The sequence below is a fragment of the Myotis davidii genome, unplaced genomic scaffold (assembly GCF_000327345.1).
Source record: "Myotis davidii unplaced genomic scaffold, ASM32734v1 scaffold749, whole genome shotgun sequence".
NCBI lineage: Eukaryota > Metazoa > Chordata > Mammalia > Chiroptera > Vespertilionidae > Myotis > Myotis davidii.
The window spans coordinates 702937-724297 of record NW_006300030.1 but is presented as its reverse complement, the minus strand read 5'-3'; the positions used below and the strand labels follow the sequence as shown (position 1 = coordinate 724297).

The 21361-nt window shown below is 47.3% G+C and overlaps 1 protein-coding gene across 1 annotated transcript in view; it reads right to left on the bottom strand.

The window, feature by feature from the left end:
• Positions 1-2559: 2559 nt before the first annotated feature.
• CAMK1D (calcium/calmodulin dependent protein kinase ID) overlaps positions 2560-21361 on the bottom strand; it is a 387416-nt gene continuing 368614 nt past the window's right edge. Inside the window, exons 7-11 of the mRNA XM_015572046.1 lie at positions 14508-14620; positions 13042-13120; positions 6804-6891; positions 5574-5682; positions 2560-3204 (exon numbers count right to left, since the gene is read on the bottom strand). Of these exons, the coding sequence (XP_015427532.1) occupies positions 3086-3204; positions 5574-5682; positions 6804-6891; positions 13042-13120; positions 14508-14620 (508 nt within the window). The 3' untranslated portion in view covers positions 2560-3085. The remainder of the gene's footprint in view (positions 3205-5573; positions 5683-6803; positions 6892-13041; positions 13121-14507; positions 14621-21361) is intronic.

Here is a 21361-nt window from a genome sequence, read left to right as displayed (position 1 = left end):
TCTTTCAAATGTAATGTTCAGGTGAGAAGAAATCCACTTGCTCTAAGAAGGTGAGGAGACCAAATCGAAGGCAGCCTGTGATGGGGCCGGAGGTCCACCTTAGCCTCACCACACACACTGGCTCCAGGGTGAGTACCAGCCAGTGCACACATGAAATGCTCAGCTACTCTTGGTGAAATCTGACTCTGCCACCTCCTCGGCAGGTCTTAACAAAAGGCACATTCTGGGTTCTCTTCCTGGGTTGTGACGAAGCATAAATAATCCCAAATACAGCTGAAGAACCTCTAGCCTTTAACCACTCAGGCTCTCAAAAGACCAATAGTTCTTCCACATGGTAGTTACTGTCTCCTCTTCATAAAACAACAAGAAATTACCTAAGTCTGGTGGCATTGAGACAGTATGGATTTGCCTGATGTCAAGGTCAAACTTTGGGCTGAAACCAGTCCCCATCCCCTGCACTGTATTGACTGAGACCTGACTGTTACAGGCTAGCATGGCCGAGAGCTGACCCGAACCGCAGGAGGACAGCTGCAGCAGGGCCCATCTTTCAGCTGCTCCACACTTCTCAGGTAAGACATACTTTCAAGGTAATTGAATACACATGCACCCCTCACATTAGCTCCAGAAAACAATGTAACCACCAATAACGGAATTTGCTTCCTAAGTGCCAGCGCCGGGCCTGTTTAGCCAAAATTGTCTTCTTTTACTCCAAGCCTGACTGCTCAGTTCCTAGGACACTACGCTACAAGCCGGCATGGCGTGGAGGGTGCCAGACCTGCAGGGGACAGTGGACACAAGGATTCAAAACTTTAGGCAAATTTTCACTCCCTATGATGCTGATTGTTTTCTTATACTTTAGAAACTTAAATGTTCCATTACGTTTATTAATAAGCAGCATCCTACCAAGCCTCCTGGAGAGATGCCTCTGTTTCCTCAGATTCTCTTTATAATATAGACTCATGCTATCGCCCTTCTGAAGGTGAGGACTCACAGTGTTAACTGGTAACGACTTGGGCAAATGCATCAACCTGGGTGGCTGCATATCTCACTCAGTTGACACTTATTTCTTAACTGGCTTTGTTTGTCATTTTGTTGTTTTCCAGGCTTTTTACAGATTTTGAAGAGTGATAGTCTGATTTTACTCTGGCTGCATGTGTGACAGATGCCAAAGGGGATTCCTGCCCAGGAGTAGAGTGCCTATGAGGTATATGAAAACAGGGTAAACCAGCTGCCTGTCTTTCCAGCTGCTCTTATGCATGCCTGCTCTGCCATCCTAAAGGAGGCAGAATGGAGCTCTAAACCGAATACTGTGTGTGTGCATGTGTGCGTGCGTGTGTGTGTCTGTGTGTGTGTGTATGTGTGTGTTTTGGGGAGGCTATTGCTAAACATTTGGCCTGGACATAGGCAAAGTTGTGGAAGTGATAAAGATGGTTTGACCAACAGGACCTGCCAAGTCTGGCCAACAGCAGGAGCAGAGCTTGAGGACAACAGCTAGGAAAGTCGCTGGACCATCAGCAGACCCACAGGGACACACGATGAACTTAAGCTGTCTGTGCAGAATGCAGACTCATGGCATTGCCTGACCATCGAGGGAGGGCTTTTGCAAAGCTGGCATTTGGAGCCACCTGCTTGCCTCTACAAGACAGCATCCTTGAAGTCTCCTTGAAAAGCAGTTTGCCCTGGATTTCACCCTGTGCGTGCTTTCTTTTGCACACCCATCCACCACGTGGGTGAATGACATGGCCCAGTTTGCCAGGGTCGTTGCCAGTTATAGCTCTGCAAGTCCTACACCCTGGGAAATCCTTCAGTCCCTCGCCCCCATCACAGGTCTTTGGTTTTCAGACAGCCCTGGTCAGAGGGACAGCTTCAGTGCCAGCTGGGCCTGGCTGGACCGTCTCTGGCCATCACTACAGCTGTGTCCTGCTTGCTTGGCAGTTCACCTCTCTTTACCGCCCCAGATCAATTCTTTTCCAAAGCCACTGCCCTCCCCTCCTCCAGGTAATATTCATAAAGAACAGGATAAAAATGTGTGAAACAACTTATGTGAGTTGGAGGTCATTGTAAGTGTAAGATTAGAAATGCATTTTTTTTAAAAAGAGAGAAAGAGCGATTAGCTTGAAAACTGCATAGCTGAGAGCAGAGCTTCCAGGCATTACCCCCATGAGAAATGAGAGCAGCGTGGAAAGTTCACTTTAAACAAAATGGCATCTTGTTCCTTTTGTGAGAAAGGTCCTTAACCATCTGCTGGGTGGGCATCTCCTTCACAGCAAGGCTCGCCTCTAAAGTTTCAGTCTCAGGGGAGCAGCCTTCTTACTGTCTGAGCGCTGGGGGCACGAGGCCGCTAGTGTCTCTGCTTGGCGGGGGTTTGCTGGAGGAGCTGCCAGGAAAGGGCTCTGCAGGGCCCGCCCCAAGTGGCCTGAGAAGCCAGCCCCATGGCGCTGCTCAGCTGTCCAGGGAAGGACAGAGAGAAGGAGGAGAAGTAAAGTGCACTCTTCACTTTGGAGACAGATTCTTGATCCTCTTCTTACAAATTTTAAAAATCCCTTGAAATTCGCCTTGGAGGGGAAAAAAATCTCCTAACGGTTAACATAAAACTTCGCTACCAACAAGCAAACGATATAGGTCATGTAACTAAGTATAGATTGCAAGGACATATATCTTAAAAGGAAAGAAAAACCCTAATGCACAATATTTACCAATACTTAAATAATCCAGTTGAACCTTTTATGTCATTAATGAAAAATACAACATAGATGGTTACCTATAGTGAGAAGAGCAGAAATGATGAAAGTTGGGGAGAGGACAAAGAGAGTCCATCCATTAGAGCTTTGCAAGATTCATATATACAGCACCAGGTCCTGTTAAATCAGCTCCCTTGAGTCAGTACAGTTTGTGAGAAATGAACACTTCAGAATTGCAGTATAAAATATGGCCATAAAAAACTTCTGTCTTCCAGTCCTGTGCAGGTAGGCGCACCATGCAAGGTGGGGTCACTCTGGGGTGGCTGGTGGCACTGATGGCCCTGGGGACCCCCTTCCCTGGCTCTGCCCGAGGCCTCGCCCCTGGGCCCCACATCCAGAGCCAGTCACTTGCTTCCAGAGTGCACAGTCGTCACAGTGGTGGGCCTCGGTCTCCTCTCGGCTCCCACTCCAGGGACCCCTGATGAAGAGGAAATGAAACTACAGAGCGTGGAGGGTGCCAGACCTGCAGGGGACAGTGGACACAAGGATTCAAACTTCAGAAGGAAATACTCCCCCTTCTTATGGCAAGGGTTTGTGCAGGGGCCAAACTTCTCCACATTGGACCCTAAACGTTTACCTGTCCATGGGAAAGCATTGCAATGTGTTCAGAATGCTTTCTTTCTAGACCCAACTCTTCCCTCTTTTTTTCATTATACTTATAACTGCTTTGTATTTGAATACCACAGGGGGTAGCCACCACAATCCGATAGGTTCCATAATGAGCACTTACTATGTGCTAGGTATCAGACTGGGTGCTGAATAAACACTGTCATTATGAGAACAACACTTCATGAAGTTGTTATTTTAAGAACGAAGAGAGAACGTGATGCCCCTATGACCCCTGCTTGTGTGTGGTCTGCACTCCTGGCTAAGAAGCACCCCGACAGAGCGCACACCGAGGGGCTGTTGGCTATCCGGTGTGAGCTCAGCAGCCCGGCCCGAACTCGGCCTCACAGACCACAGGCACATGCGTCCCAAGCAGAAGTGCTGCACAGGGAGGTCTGGATGTGGATGAACCCACTGAGCCAAGCTCCAGTAGTGCCCGCCCCCCCCGCCCCCCCCAGACTTTGCAGGCTTAGAAGATCCATAAAATAGATGATTCTGATGGCATCACTGTCAGAGCCATTGCATAAATATTCAAAGAAATGACCGATTATGGGTTTCCTTTGACCAGAGGGTGGAGAGGAACTATGCTGACTTGGAAACGTGGGTCTACGGGAGTGTGCAATTGGGTTGGGGGACTCATGGAGATTTTTCATTTTTAAATATATTTTTTATTGTTGATAGTATTACAGATTTGTCCCATCCCTCCTTCCCCCCCTCTTCCCAGCTCCTACCATCCCCCTCCCCCGAGGTCTTCACTACCCTATTGACCGTGTCCATGGGCTATGCACATAAGTATATAAATTCTTTGGCTTATCTTCATGGAGATTTCTTGGAAAAACTGAAGGGCTGGAATTCCTGAATGAGATGGAAGGATTATTTAGTGATGAAGCAAATCTTTTTCTAAGGGAAATGAGAAGAACTGTGATGCCCAGAACGAAACCAAGCTGACTGAAGGGTGCTCCATAGCTAGGAAGCAAGGGCGGTTGGGGAAGATCAAGGCAACTGCTCCAAGTAGAGAGGAGCCACTGGAATGGCCAGATGTGAGATTAAGATAAATATATAGAGGGGGGGATGGGAGAGAGAAATAGGGGAGTGTAAGTGCATCCTCAGTGACATAACATCCCATGCCAAGATGAAGGACAAGGAAATATGATTACTATTCCTTTGATTGTAAGGCCAATGCATTTTATATAAATCAGCTCCAATTATCATCATCCTCATCAAAAAATAGATGAAAAGTCAGAGAGAGCAGGCTGCCAGGAGTCTCTGCCATCCCTTCCTCGACCCTTAACAGTGACTCAAAGACAGCAAATCAGAGGGCAAGGAGATAGAGCAGAAAGTGTCTGGGCTTTTGTCCAGACAGACATGAACTTAAAACAGATTCATCATCTATAAATAAAAATATCAGTGCCTAGGGTTGTGTGTATATTAAATAGTGCATTTTCATAATGTAAATTGGTGCAGCCACTATAAAAACAGTACAGAAGTTCCTCAAGTAAATAAAAATAGAGTACTACATGACCCAGCAATCCCTCTTCTGGGTATCTACATGAAAAAATTGAAAACACTTACTTGTAAGGACATATGTATCACTATGTTCACTGCAGCATTATACACAGTGGCAAAGGCATAGAAACAACCTAAGTGTCCTTCAATAGATGATTATATAAAGAAAATGTGGTACATATACACAATGGAATACTGCTAGGCCACAGAAAATATGAATTACGGCCATATGACATACTGCTAAATAACGTAAGTCAGGCAGAAAAGGACAAGAACCTTGTGATTTCACTCATGTGTGGGATATAAAGCAGAAAGCAACAAACAAACACCCCCCCACACACACCCCCACACAAACTCAGAGACACAGATACAGTCTGATGGCTACCAGAAGGAAAGGGAGATGAGGATGAGGAGGATAAAGGAGGTCAAATACAAGGTGAGAGAAGGAGACTAGGCTTCAGGTAGTGAGCACACAATAGCAAATGCAGATGTCATAACATAAAGATGTTCACTTGAAACTTGTATAATGCTATTAACCAATGTCACCCCAATAAATGTGATAAAATAGAAAATATTAAATCATGTCCTAGGATTGTTGGGAGTATTAAATGGGGAAAATTATTGAAAGTGCCTAACATATAGCAGGTACTCAGCAAATGACAGCACCCTCCTCTCTATCCCAGATCTCCAGTTGAAAAGGTGTTTTTGCTCCATACTCACAATCATTTTGGCCGGCCAAACTGAGGCTGCCTGTATTTGAACTGTCCAGGCTGCTGCCAAGATGGAGTCTTCTCATATGCCTCACAACGGCGGTGGCATTAAACGCTTGCTGAAATTCAAGAAAGGACAAAAGCAGGTAAAGTAATTCGTTAATGAAAAAGATGCAGACTGCCTCCTATTATTTTTCCTGTCACTCGAAGCATTTCAAACTTCTAAAAATGTTCTCAAGATACTCTAGAAAGAAAATTTACATTGTCCCTTCTTCCAAAAGTATACTAATGGATTTGACCCCTCCCCCAATCAAAATATATTTTGGAGAAAAGAACTTATCTCTTCTCACATAATAGACATACAGAATAAACATAAACTAGTTCTCTCTATAATCTAAGACAGTGATGGTGAACCTTTTGAGCTCGGCATGTCAGCATTTTGAAAAACCCTAACTTAACTCTGGTGCTGTGTCATATACAGAAATTTTTTGATATTTGCAACCATAGTAAAACAAAGACATATTTTTGGTGTTTATTTTAAGTATTTAAATGTCATTTAACAACAAAAAAATCAACCAAAAAATGAGTTCACATGTCACCTCTGACACACGTGTCATAGGTTCGCCATCACTGATCTAAGAGAAGTGACTTTTAGAAAACATGACATTTTAAAATAATTTTAATTTTCCTATTACTGGTGATTCTGTAGTAAAGAATAGTAGCCTCAGAATAAAGGAGGTCGGTGGAACTGATTTTGTTTCTGTATGGCCCCTCACTGCTGGCACTTAAGGACCCGAGTTGATTAGAACACCGGTTTACCAAGGTAACCGGTTGATGGTCACAAAGCCCCAATAATTTATATTCATCACATTTTTATCAGAAAGGATGGATGGGTTCAACTCAGATTTCCTGGTCGTCTCCCCGTAATGTCACTTTAAGTCCCAGCAGGTGAAGAAAACAAAAACCACGTTAAGGCACAGCAAGTGAGTCGGAGCTGGCGCTACTGCCATTTTTGACTCACAGAGGGGAAACGTTAAATCTCAGACTTCACTCCTCTCACACCATGATAGTACCTTCAAGTCTTCATAATTATTGGTTAAAATTAGCAAAATTATTTGGGTGAGGGTTTGGGGGCTTTTCTCAAACGCAGTGACAGTGACCCTTAGAAAGAAAAAGTGCTCAAACTGCAAGGCAAGTGAGTGGTTAGACTCACTGGGAGTCTGATCAATACAGGACTTACTCTCCATTTGCTCTTGGCAAAGTTCTTCCGGATCTGGGCACTGACGGACTCGTGGATGTTCTTGTTGAGGGCCGTGTCACCTGCAATCCTGAAACACAGGCAAAGATGCTTCTTCTGAAGAGGCTCTTGGGGAGCTCTGGCACGGACGGACCCTGCTTTCCTGGAAGTCTCATCCTGACCTTTTCCGGAGGGTGCTGGCTTGGCCCCGCCCTCCAGGCTGCTCTTGTCTGTGCACAGATCACAGGCACTCCAACGTCTGTCGATTTCTACTCCAAGTCCTGTCAACGTCCACACACTGCAACCTCTCCAGGGTGGGTCCGCACCGTCATGGTTGACCTCTGCCTGACTCTCACTTTTTCCTTTTTTGACGCCCATTCCTGTGGCATCCACTATGACAACACACCCTGATCTCAGTTTCCATCCTTCTCCCCTTCCTTCTCCCTCCCCCAAACTCTATGCCAGTTTTCTACCTGCAGCTTTACCTCCACCATCTCAAATGTGTTCCCTGCCTGGTCTGACCACCAGAACCCTCCCAGGGCCTTCTTCCCAGCCTCCTTCTGCCAGAGGCCCCTCTGCCTGCTCTGGGCCTTCCTTCCCGTGGACCAGCTCACATCTGCGGCCAACAGCTCCCTTCTGGTTCCATCCTCACTGACCTGAGCTCCAAGCATCTGCTCACCTACAACCACCCTGGGCACCCAGCCCCCTCTCTGTGCTCAGGGTGAGGGCCTAACCCTAGCTCAGCTCTGCTTGGCACCCCTACTCCTGAATTTCCCAGATAAGCCCTCATAAATGCCAGGACACATCCACTTTATAGTCAGCTGGGTCCTTGGTGTTACTGGGCACTAGTTCTTGCTTGTCCCTTAGTCTTCTATTAGCAAAGAAGAAGGTAGGTTTGCTCTTTACCTCCTGTCCTTAGAGTTCCCCTCAGCCTATGACTTCCTCCCTCTGCCCCTCACCCCATCTTACACCTCCCTCTCTCCTCTTCTCTCTTCCCTGACAGCCTCTCTGGTCTTAGTCATCATCCTAGCCCATTCCTCTCCCACACATCCCTTCCCTCCCTCACACCACCCTCCCTCCACATTCACCGCTGGCCTCCCCCAGGGTCAGAGGAAGCTGTATTTTGTGCTTAGTCCTGTGGGCTTGGAACCTTTCATCTTTCCTTATCAGCAAACCAAGACATTCTAGGTTCATCTTTGATGCCTAAAAAATAATGTCTTGCATCTTGGAGAACTTAAAGGGCAGACAGGTGACGGGGACACTGAGCATCCTTTCTGGCTGGAAGGTATGTGAGGAAACATGTCGCTCCCAGACACAAAGGGTCCTGGACACTAAACAGCCCGGATGCCAGGCTATTAAGTCCACATGTTTTGGGAAATGAAAGGAAGACGCTCAGGGCTTATTCAGACAAGAAATAATTCCCGGATACAAAATCTGTTCCTACCCAGCCTTTCACTTTAGAACTGAAAACATGGCTGAGGGACTGAACATGAAGTCTGTGCCTGGCTGGGCCTATGTCTCGAATCCAGTCTGATGTTCCTGCCCAAAGCAGCTCCCCCTACAGACCCTGCTCCCAGCAGGGCTGAAGGCACTTAGCCCAGAGGACACTCAGACCTAACCTCATGGCCAGATTTCCACTTCCAACAACTGCCAATCACCCTTCCCGAGACACATTGTGAATAAAGATAGGATGTCTGAGTGGGCAAGCATCCCAAACCCGACAGCCAGGGGCTGGGACTGTGGATACGGTTAGCAGGCGTTTTCTCCTGGAGAGCTCGTGAGTAATTCCTCCTGCTCTGTTTATAAAGTTACATCCTCAGGAAAGGAGGCCACTCCAACCCCGTGGCCAGCTCTTTCTTGGAAACAGCCGCACAGAGTGGTAGGAAGTATGGAACTCGCGGGGCTGAGCACAGCCACAGTGCAGAGCCGCCCTCCAAACCAAACAGGCCAGCGAGCAGCAGACACTCCCTTCTCTGTGGGTGAGCGTGGGCCCAGATGGAAGGAACATGCACACTTCCAATGATCTCAGGAATGTTCCATGCTCCCTTCCCACAGCCCTAGGGGAAGCCACGCTGGGGAAGAACCAAGCAGGGCCGATGCAGAGTCCTCAGGCTCCTGCTGGGCAGTGGCCCTGGGGAGCAGTCGCCCGGCCGCCAGCACAGGCTCCCCCTCTGGAGGCTGCTGCTCACAGGAGCTGGCTGGTCACAGCGACAAGGTATGAGCTCCCGATGCTGCTAGGCCAGCCTCAGCATCAACAAAAGGAGGCCAGGAATCGGAGAACTGGAAGGAGCCTTAGTTGTCATCTCCTTGTCCTAGGAATACGTGATACGTGATGCCTCCACTATAGGAAATTTCCTTATAAACACACACACACACACACACACACACACACACACACACACACACGTCTCCTATTATCCCTTGCTTTTCAGTTTTTCCCTCTATTCCAACACTGCAGGTGGCATTTCTATAAATTGCTCTGTCCTCCGCCACACAGAGCACCAACTCATCTCTCCTGGCCTTGGAGTTCTTGTGTTTCCTACACAGGCTGCTCTGCCTCCACAGTCCTGACTTTGCATTTTTCTAGCCACTTGCTCCAGACCGGCGTGGGGATGGCTCTGTGCCTCAGTCGGGGTCTCCCAGACTCCCGGGCTGTGTCCTAATTCCAGCGTGGCTGGATGGAGACAGAAGATGGGAGGGATCTCCATGAATACCGAGGGCTGCAGGTGCCACCCTGGCCTGGCTGACATGGCAGGTCAGAAGGTGGGCACACTGCCATTGTCACGGGCACCGGTGACTGGGGCCCAGGATCATCACTCTGGTTTGCTCGTCACTCACTGAGACTGAAGACTGAGGTTCAGAACAATTGGAACCCCATCAAGCTGCTTCCCTGTAACCAGGAGTGGGGTCCCACATGCCGCTTGCCATTCCCTACTCTTCGGCCGCCAGCCAGCAGCCTGCAGGCCCTTGTCCATGCACCACCAGGAGAAAGGCAAGGCCTGGTGCGGTGGGCGGCTGCCCTCCACAAGGAGCCCCTCCTGGCTGGAGTGTCTGCTTTGAGGCTAAGGGAAGGTGTCTGTGACTTCCAGAGGCCTCTCCTGGCCCTCAGTGGCCTTGATTACGCTGGAAGAGCAAGTGCAGAATAAGAGGAGCTGCCCTCTGGAGAGAGTTGATGTGTGGAGATGGCAGATTCCAGAATGGTGATGCCCACAGAGCCAGGCATCACTAGGACAGCCACTCCACTCCTCGGTGCTCAGCTGAATCCATGTTGTTCTTCACCCGGGAATTTCACATAAAAGAAACAGGCATAGCATACAGGCAAGCAAGTGGGCTTTTAATGATGCTTGAGTCAAATGCATTCTTTCTTCTTCTTCTTCTTTTAAAAACCACTTTCCAATGTTTGACTTCTTGGGAATTTTGAAATGAATAGTAAATATTATAAAAAACTGGAGGGAAAAATACCCCTGAAGAAGGTATTTATGTGTTCAGTTTGCAATTAACATGTCCTAATGTGATCCAGGCTGATGACTCAGGTCTTCACCTCTTGCACTTTTCCCCAGCCCCAGACTCATTCAGCACAGCACACACAACAGTCACCCTCTCCTGGGCCGCCAGGCTGAGTAAATCTGATCACCCTGCTTAAAACCAGCCAGGGCCCCCACTGCCCAAAAGGAAAAGTACACATTCCTTAGCACAATCCTAAAATAATGGCAATTCTTATAGATTGGAGACTTATTAGGTCCTAGGTAATCTTTTTCTCTTTTGTATGTATTATCTCATTTAACCCCTGGAAAAGCCCTGTGGGGTATATATTACTGTTATTTCTGATCTCTATTCTACAGGGGAGGCCCAAAGGGTCAAAGAGCTTGCCCACCACTCAGTTATAGTGGTAAAACCAGGACAAGCAGGGCTCATGCCAGAACCCTAGTTCTGCCTTCCTTTCTAGTCACATCTCCCACCTCACTCCTCTGAACCTCTTGCTCCAGGAATACCTGGTTCTGTGGCAAGAGGGATGGGTGTGTAGCATATGCCACCAGCAGGACCCAGGCGGCTCTCGGGCCTTCAACCCCTCCATCTGGATGACCCAGTGAAAGGGTTCTCTTAGTGTGCGGCTCACATCTCTGTGAAGTCCTTGATTCTGATGAGGCCACCCTGTCCCTGTGCCAGACCCTCCAATGACCTCTCCTTCTTACACTTGAGTAAAAATGACCTCTCTTTTGGTTTTTCAAAAATGGCTGGTGAAGGAGAAACGGGGCTTTAACTGGCCTCCTTCTGCCTTCCACGAAGTGAGGCTGTATTAGTGAACAAGTACTTGGAAGCAAATCACTTCCCTTCTTCTTTTTAAAAATCCTCACTGGAGGATATATTTACCATTGATTTTAGAGAGAGTGGAAAGAAGGGGGTGGGGGAGAGGAGAGAGAGAGAGAAACATCGATGTGAGAGAGCCACATCAATTGCCTCCCACACTAGCCTCAACCAGCATGGGGAACCTGCAACCTAAGTACGTGCCCTTGACTGGAATTGAACCCACGACTCCTTGGTTCGAGTGCCAATATACTAACCACTGAGCCATGCCCTTTCCTTCTTTTGAGGTCATTTCCATCCTTTATAACATAATCCCAAAAGTCTCATACATATGAGAAAAATGAGTCCTGGGGATGTAATGTACGTGATGAGTATGGTTACACTACTGTATGGTATATCCTAAAGCTTCTCATTACAAGGAAAAAACAATTTTGAAGGTGATGGATGTTAACTCAACTTATTGTGGTAATCATTTCACAGTAAATATGAATGTCAAGTCATTCTACTGTACACCTTAACCTTACACAGTGTTGTATGTCAATTATATCTCAATAAGACTGGGGGAAAAAAGGCCTTACAGATTTAAAGGCCCATTGTTTAAAAGGTAAGAAAACTTGATTATCTTTATGGCCACATACTTTGACCTATTGTACAGAATGACTTACTAAAACAAATAATCAAGATGATATATAATAAAAACTGCCTCCTTAGCCAGAAAATTATTTATTTACCCCTCTAGCCCTTTCCTTTTTTCCCCTTTACATTTCTTATCTGCAGATGGGGAAGAGCACTCATTTTGGAGTCCCCCAGTTCTGGCTGGAAACAGTTCTGGCTTTGCATTACATAGTTGTGTTGTCTTGGCTAAGTTACTTCACCTTTCTAAATCCATTTCCTTACCTCTGACATGGAGATAAAGCCTACCTTACAAGGTTATTGTAAAGAAGCAAAATGAGATACTATTAATGCAGTTAGTACAGTACCTGGAACATAATAGTTGCTCAATAAATGATGGCTGTTATTATAAATTAAAATGCTGTGAAACTGGTTCATAGCACTACCCTAAGCAGCTCCTCTCTGAGGGTTAACTAGCATATGAGACCCTGGAGGAAATGCCACAAGGGATGACAGAATAAACCCAGGGACAGTCTTCTAGAGTGTTTCCTAGAGGGAATTTCTCCCAAAATCAAAGTTCCATTCATTTGTTTTCACTATATTGCATATTTTAATACTCCTGGCCTTTGTTTCAAGTGGATGCTCCTGTTGCTTTAGCAATAACAGCTAACGAAGCATTTACTCTATACCAGACATCGCGACAAACCCTTGACATGCATTATCTCAGTTATTTCTTACGTCAACACTATCAACTAGGTATCAGTACCCTCATTTTAAAAATGAGATAACTGGGGCAAGAAAAGTTAAGTATAAACCCCAAATCACAGCTAGTTGATAGTGAAGGTGGTTCAAATCTACTAAGTTTTATAACCAACATGGCCTCAAGGGCACTGCTGAAGTGTACATAGAATGCATCAGCCATCGGCTGATCCCTCTGGGAGTGAAGAAAGACTAACTTGAGAAGCATCTTAGAAGGGAAAAAGATATAACAATTCATTTACCTACTGAGCAATAAACCCAAGGAATAAAACTCCCATCTTAATGCCTCGTTGGGCAATTACCTTCACTAAAAATGGTCCTACAATATTCATGTAAAGTGAAAAAGCTACAGCTATCTTTCCCACACTTAACCCATCATTAGCGCACTTGGGAGGCTGAGCCTGAGAGAACAAATGATCCCGTGTGCTGGCATGGGACAGTATCGAGGCCCCTGGCAGAGTGACATGCAAGCATTGCTGGGCTTTCCCAGTTCCTGACAGCCAACAGGACGTCACCCTGGGAAGGCGGTAGACACACGGTCTCTCTAGTGGGTGGTTATTCTTACCATGGGTGCCGAGCTGCCTGCTCACATGTGTATCTTTTGTTTGGATCTTTCTCCATCAGATTCCGAATGAAGTCTTTTGCTGTTCAGAAAGGAAGCACAAGGGAAGGAATCAGTCTGTGGCTTGAGCTATGATACCAGCAGTCTCTGAGAGTGTCGTGTGTAGCATGGAAATGACGAGACCAGCCCTCCACAGACCTTACAGTACCCTGGACATGGGTACCAGCATCTGGGGAAAAGGGAAGCCCAGGTTTGGAACTCTGAATGGTGACCTGCCAGTGAAGAGGCAGCCAGGGCAGGGCTGGGCCCTGCTCTCCCAACTCCAGCCCCTTCCCTCTGGCAGCTAGGGGCACTTTTGGTTCAGAGATGGAATATCTTTGTCACCACCGGACTTTCACTCTGCTCACTGCTGCCATGGGGAGCTGGTTTGTGGATGTCCTCTGCATGTTTTAGAATTCAGCATTTGCTAAGCTGGACAGGTCCTGGACTAGCTGGCGCAGTGAGATGGGCCCTGGTGGGAAGTGCAGTGCTTGAAGGCCCTGGATGAGGTGTGTGGCCCAACAGCAGACAACTGAGAACATGTAAGACCAGATCACAGGATCGGAAGACGACAGCTGTGGGGCAGGCTGGAAATCTGCAGCCTCTATGGTCTGGCAGCTCACTGCCCGCAGCCTGGGCTTCTGGGGGAAGGCCATGCCCTTCCCAGGTGAGAAGTAAAATATTCCCCACATGACTCTTTCCTGCAAGCCTTGGAGAACTGTTCTTCAGGTTTTGGAAGATTGAGGAAGGAAGCAGATGTTTCCAGTTAGAAGGAAATTACACAAATAAGAAAATGCAATATTTGAATAGCTCATCAGTGAGTACAAAACTCTGTTTCATTTATTATTTTATTTGATGCTTATACCATCCTTCTTGATAGGAAGTATTACTACTGTCCTCTTCGTATCAGCTTGAGAAATTTCGTCGATTTATATGGGCCTTGGTTTTGACCTTTACCCCTGAGGAAAAAACGCTGAACTTCCCTGGGGACGTTTTAGTGTGGTGTGGCAACTGAGACGTGGGCTCTGGATTTGGTCTTGGCTTGAGTCCCAGCTCTGCCACATACTACCTATGTGACTTGAGACAAGTTATTTCACCTTCTGGGCCTCAGTTTCCTCATCTGTCAAATGGGTTAATAGCAATACCATCTGATAGGTTGTCCTGAGGATTGAGTGAGGGAGCACATGTGCACAGCTTCAGGGCTCAGGACACAGTAAGCATTCAATAGATATTAGCTAATATGGTTTCACTCCTTGGGGCACCCAGGTCAGGGCCAGGCTAGGATTTGGTAGAGGAGTGAGTCCCTGTCCCATGACTTGATTTGGGCCCCCTGCCCTACACTTTGCTAGTCAAGCCCAAGTGCAGAGCGTCCTGTCAGGTCAGGTGAGGGTGTACCGTCCCAGGGCGGCCCACCAGGAGCCAAGACTTACCAGAGTCAGAGATGTCATCCCAGTAGGGGGAGTCAAACTCATACTCTGCCTTGAGTATGAGTTCAAAGAGCTTGGAGTCATTTTCATCATAAAAGGGAGGGTAGCCACAGAGCCTGGAAGACAGGATAAAGGAAGGATCTGAAACGCTGCATCTCCAGTGTGGCAATCAGACACCTGCTTGCAAGGAAGGCTGTTTTCACTCCAGTTGAGAAAACCCCACTGTGCGCGCTGCAGACACAGTCTCAGCAAGGATCACACACTCCGCAGGCACAGGCGGCACACAAGTGAATTCGTGGTGCACTCAAGAACAAAGAGGGCCAACTCAGGTGATAACTGAAGTCCACCCTGATTCCATACATCATTCAACACAGAGTCACATACACCCAAAACCCACCAGACAGGCTCCTGTGTATTCATGTTATTGATCTTAGTGTCTATGATATTGCCCCTTTATAGATGATGGGTCAGTGGGAAAAAAAAACACACAAAATGTAAGTTTATTCCTCATTTAGGGCCTGTTCTAGGTTCATTTTGTTTAATAAATCATCATAGGAAGAAAAAGAAATTTTATCAGCGTGAGTACCAAGTTGCCACAAGTCACCTTAACTTGTATGTTATCACCCTGTTATGCCAACCCTGGGTTTTTTTTAAGGTTATAGTTTTGCCAATTAATATGCAATAAGCATAAGTTGCCACAAATTAGAATACTATCACCCTTTTCCACTGAACCCTCTCAAAGTTGATTTTTAAATTGGGATGTTGGAATTGGTGCAAGTAACATATAGTTCTGGAGACACCAACAGTCATCTAACAAACATAACAGAAGTAGGAATTTTTATTAATAACCCCAAATACAATTCATTCCATAAAATCGTAGGTTCTCACTCCAATTCTACTATCATCTCCAATGCCACTTTCACCATCAGTAGGCCACTGATACTCTCTGGACCAAAATTTTCTTATCTGAACATGGAGAGGACAGACCAGAAAATTCCCTATATTATATCTGGCTTTAAGATGCTATGTTTCTGTGACTTCCTGTCCCGTTTTGCTTGGCTGGTCAAGACCCAGGGGAAGGTCTCGTACGTGCTTGAGGTCCACATGGGGCAGAGACAGGCCCAGTTGGGAATGGACAGTGGGGAGGGGTAGGATTGCGGCTAGGGCTGTCAGGGTGGACAGAGCAGGAGGCAGGGCTGGGTTCTGGAAGGCCAGGCGTAAGCTGGGTAGCACAGAACTCGCCCTCAACAGCCCAGCACGTGGCAGCCACAGTGGGAGTTCCAGCCCCACACAAGTTCCTAATCTTCCCACATAGCCCAACTGTGCAGAACACAGCTACAGTCTAGAGATCGGTGTAATGAGGAAAAATTAACAGGCATCAACAGACTCCAGGCCTGCAAGGGATGAGGCTTGTCAGCAAATAAGGAATTGCCACTCCTGCCACAAAACGCAGTGTCACCAGCCAGGCTGCACAGGGGACTGGCTGGTGACATCTTTAATGGCTATAAGACCTTCTTGGGCTGATAGGATTCTAAAGCATCTATCCCCACAGGGCTGATTTAGGATCCAAGTACCTATTTCATTAATTTTTTTTATTGATTTCAGAGATATGCAAAAAATGTTTTGAGTACAGAGAGCATGGACATTGAACCGGAATAGTTTTTTGAGGGTGGAAGTAGCAGATGGTGCTTTGTCTCAGGATGAGCAGAGTTTTATAGGAGACAGAGGGGCTGCTGGGGGCAGGGCTAACCAAGCATAAAGGCATGGAGGCATAAAGGGCACAGTTTATTCAAGAACTAAGAGCAATTTGCTGCTGCTGTGGCGTAAAACCTGTCAGTGAGTAGTAGAGACGGTGGTGAAATGGACAGTGGGAGGCCAGGGAGGCTGTGCTCCCACACTGAGGTACCAGGTGTACTGGTTAATAATGCGGATATTTTCAATAGATGGCGTTACACGTACGTTCATATATATGCGATTTGATATGTATGCTATTTTGTTGTATTGACAGCAAGCTTCACAGCGTCATATGTCAAATTTGCTGAAGGTGTTAACATCATAGATATTTTTATGTTTAAAAATGTCAAATTTTGTGCCAAAAAAAGTTCATTTGCGGGAAGTTTTAATTCATTATTTTGAAGAAAAGTGCTGCTGGAAGTTATTGTATACTTTGGGAAACTTATGGTGAACATGCTCCATCTCAAGATACTTGTCAATGCTGGTTTAAACGCTTTAAAAGTGATGATTTCGATGTGAAAGACAAAGAATGTCCAGGTCAACTGCCAAAGTTTGAAGACCAACAATTACAAGCATTATTGGATGAAGATGCATGTCAAACTCAAAAACAACTTGCAGAAAGCTTAAACGTTGCTCAGCAAACAATTTCTGATCATTTACAAGCAATGGGAAAGATTTTAAAGGACGGAAAATGGGTGCCACTTCAACTGAATGAAAGACAAATGGAAAACCGAAAAGTCATCAGTAAAATGTTGCTTCAATGGCACGAAACAAAGTCTTTTTTTGCATCCCATTGTGACTGATGATGTAAAATGGATTTATTCTGAGAATCCAAAATGCACAAAATCATGGGTTGATCCAGGTCAACCATCCCCATCGACTGCAAGGCCAAATCGCTTCAGAAAGAAGACAATGCTCTGCATTTGGTGGGATCAGGAAGGTATGGTGTATTATGAGCTTGTGAAACCATTAATACTGATCGCAACTGACAACAAATAATCAATCTGAACCACGCTTTGATCGTAAAACGACCAGAATGGGCCAGAAGACACGGCAGAGTAATTTTGCTTCATGATAATGCACCATCACACACTTCAAAACCAGTTAAAGACACATTAAAAGATCTTGCCTGGGAAGTATTAACCCACCGCTGTATTCACCAGACCTTGCTCCTTCAGATTACTACTTGTTCCAATCGATGGCACACGCACTTTCTGAGCAGCACTTCAAAACGTACGAAGAAGTGGAAAATTTGGTCTCTGAATGGTTTGCCTCAAAACAAGAAAAGTTCTATTGGGATGGATCCACAAATTACCTGACAGATGGGGAAATGTGTAGCTAGCGATGGACATCACTTCGAATAAAGCACTTTTGATGTTTCTCTTGAAATTATCGTGTTTTCTTGGATTACAAAATCTGCATTATTAACCAGTACACCTGGTAGACAGCCTATCCTTCAGATACCAGGAAGCTCCCAAAAAGTATAGATGAAGGAGGTTCCTGGGCAAATGGCTTTGCAGCTGAGGAGAGGAGGGTAGACATGAGGCAGGAAGACAAGCAGCTGTACCAAGCCAAGAAAGGACAGGTGTCTGCAGGTGGTGGCAGCTGGATCAGGGGGACAGAAAGATCCCCAAAGGAGTTCAGAGAGAAAACACCGGAGGGTTTGGGGTCTTCTGTGTGGCAAGTGAAGGCCAGGATAGCAGGTCTTCAAGAGGACTGGGGCTGCCATCTCCATAGTGAGGACACAGGAGGAAGGGAAGGTCCATGAGCGGCCCCTATGTCACCACAGCACCTGGAGTTCCAACTCTTCCTTCGCTGGCCCCACTCAGGGAAGCAGCTCTGGGCAGTTACTGTGTGTGTGGGGGGGGAGCCTGACCCTCCACTGGGGGACCTGTGGGACAGCCTGACATCAGCAGTAATTAGTTCTTATAGGCACACTGGGTCTTGCCTAGGCTTGGGCTGAAGACTAGAAAAGGCTGTGAGGAGAGGGAGCTGATGGTGCAGACACGGAGAGAGCAGCAGATATGCCAGGAGGGAAATACCAGCTCAGGGGTGAGGCTGTGAGAGGGGCCAGTGCCTGGGGCTGTACCAGCATTGGTGGCTTCTGTTCAGTCTACACAAAGCTGTGCAACAAATCCCTTTTCCTTAGTGTAACTGGAAAGAACCTGTTTTCTGCAACTAAAAGCACCAGCATCTCACAGTGGATAGATGAACAATTCCATTCAAGTTGTGGTGAGCTGGACCAGGTGTGTGTGAAGGCAGCCTGCAGGCAGTGGGGACACACGCCTGAAGCCAGGGACTTGCTGTGGTCTGGGATGCTAAATTAAAGCCATCATCATTTGCATGCAAGCTGGGAGAGTGGGTAAGATCACTCAGCAAGAATTTAAGACACTGGAGCTGTGGACTGATCCTCCACAGGATTCATCTGGCCCACAGATGTGTTTTGTACACTAGTGGCCAGCAGTGACTGAAAACAAATGTGACTTCGAATGCCCATAGACAGTGCTGATCCAGTCAGTTCACCACAGTCTCCACTAGTCCCTATTGCTCACACCCAGGTAGACACATGTACATCGTCTACCACCGAGCCCTCCATTCTCTAAGGTGGTGCCATTGAGTCGAGGGCCACAAATGGCGATCTGCAGAAGGCAACTTTTAGGGGGAAGAAGGGCTGTAGCATTGTGTTAGGTGCTGCTGGCTACAAGAACTACATGAGAGTTCCTGCTGTCATCGATGCCCCAAACGGGTGTGTGTGTGTGTGATTTCTTCCTTGGCAATTGCTGCAAGAATTTGGGGAGAGTGAGAAGCCTGAGAGTGGTGATGAGGGATGGCTCCTGGGAGGAGGTGTGACCTGTGCTGTGATTCCAGGCCGGGCCCATCAGACTCACCTGGGAAGCTAGTAAAACCCTGAATCCTCCAAAAACTGGGTGGGTCCAAATCTCTAAGAGCTGGGCCCAATTGCCTTTACTTTTCTTCTTAAAAAAACAAAAAACCAAAAACCTTATATAGGAATTCATGCTCATAGTTTAAAAGTTCAAATATAGAAGAGTATAGGGAAAATTTCCTTCCTGATCCACATTCCCACTCCTGTTATTAATTTCCTGTGTATGCTTTTCAGAAATTTTCTTGGCATATAAAGCATGGACGTATATGCATGCGGTACAAGATTTCAAATTACCTGGAAGTTTAGCATTGACTCTATGGCTGTATACGAACAGCTAGTTTGTTTCTTTGCATGTTCCAGAAAGTCTCTAGCAGGGGGAATACTCTTGATTTTTCCCTCTCGGGTATTCACTGAGCATCAGCTGCCCCTTCCTGCCTTCTGACCCAGAAGAGAGCACAGGCCTGCCGCAGCCGCCCCACCTCCTGGGCAGCCCTCAGGTCCCCACTGAGGACAGAGGATCACAGGCCGCCCTCCAGGCAGTCCTCTGGCTGCACCCAGACACTGACCAGGCATCAGCTGCGGCCCCGGCCTGGGATCCAGCACTGAATGAGACTCTCATGGTGCTTACATCCTACTTGGAGGGAGGAGGACAATCAACATGAAGCTTCAAAATAAACAAGAAAGTGCAAATGGGCAGGAAGGACCATGTGGAGCTGCTCCTGGGAAGCCACTGCATTTCATCCTCGGCAGAGGGCTTTCCTCTCCATACACTGTTCCGGGGGCCTGGAGTGCTCCCTTCCTCGCTCCCCAAGCTACCTGTGTGGCCCTTGTTCCGGGAGCCTTTCCTGACCCACCCTGGCCAGGTCAGCCACTCCTCTTCTGTGCTCCCCAGCTGCCGGCACCCAGATGGGTTGATATCTCCAACCACAGTCTCCGCTGTTAGACGCTGAGCTCCCCGAGGGAGGTGACAGCGTCTCCCTCATGTCTGCACTCCTGGCACTCGGCCCGGGGTGTGCTCAGCAGGGCGAATGAGTCCACAGATGCTTCACCATTTCAGAACTGCCACCCCACTTCCTCACACTGCGCCTCCATCTCATCTCTTTCTCGGGTCCTCTCAAAAAATATAAAAAGGGTTGGCCCATGATTATTACATTTATTTTTCCACCTTGATTCTGAGCTCCTGGAAGAAAAATACTATGTCACACACAGTATCTGTACTTCTCATTAGCACTCAGTGGTAGCCCATAAATGTTTGTTGACTGATGGTTCTTTGATAAATGGGAAATAGTTACATGAAACATCTATGCATGCCTGTGCATGCACACCCACAGCACGTACTGAAGTTGACTTAAGAAGTAGGGTTGAAGGAAGAACCGAAGATGGCGGCATAGGTTAACGCCGGAGATTGCTGCCTTGAACAACCAATTCAAATTACGCCTGAAACAGGGAACGGACAACATCCAGAACCACAGGAGGGCTGGCTAAGTGGAAATTCTACAACTAGGAGTAAAGAGAATATCATACCCAGACTCAGAGGAGATGCAGTGCTGAAGTGAAATTCTCAGGTGCGTGTGCGCGCGGAGCGGGCTGGCGGCGCGAAGGGCGCGGTTGTTGTTTACAATCGGGAGGGAGCTTCAGACTCTGAGCCCCAGATCCAGGCGAGTCGCTAGGAACTCAGACTCAAACGGGAGAAGCGGGACTGTCTGGCCTCGGTCGGAACTCGAGGGCAGCTTTCTCTCCGAGGTTTGCAGCAGTTGCTGGGACTCTGTGAGGCAGAGTCCCTAGGCACGGAACTGAGAGCAGCCATAACTGCTCGCTCCGCCCCGCCCTGTAGATCCCCAGGGACCCGCCCGCCCAAGTCCTGCGCAGAGCCATCTGCCGGATAGCCGCAGGCAAAGGCTAGATTAGCACCGCCCTAGAGATCCAGCACAGAAGTTCTCCCACTGCAGAAACAGCTGATTCTCACAGCCAATTGGCCTGGAGGTCAATGCCTCCCAGTGTTACCTACAACAATCAAGGCTTAACTACAACAAGACTGTGCACAAAGCCCACAAGGGGGTGCACCAAGAGTGTCTACTTCAGGTAATTGGGGAGGCTGAGCCATTGGGCCCTATTGGACACCTAGTACAGAAAGCCACTCTATCGACACAGCAAAGCATAAAAAATGTCTAGACAAAGCAACAGGACACAAATGACAGAAATGGAAGAAAGCAAACTACTGGATATAGAGTTCATAGCC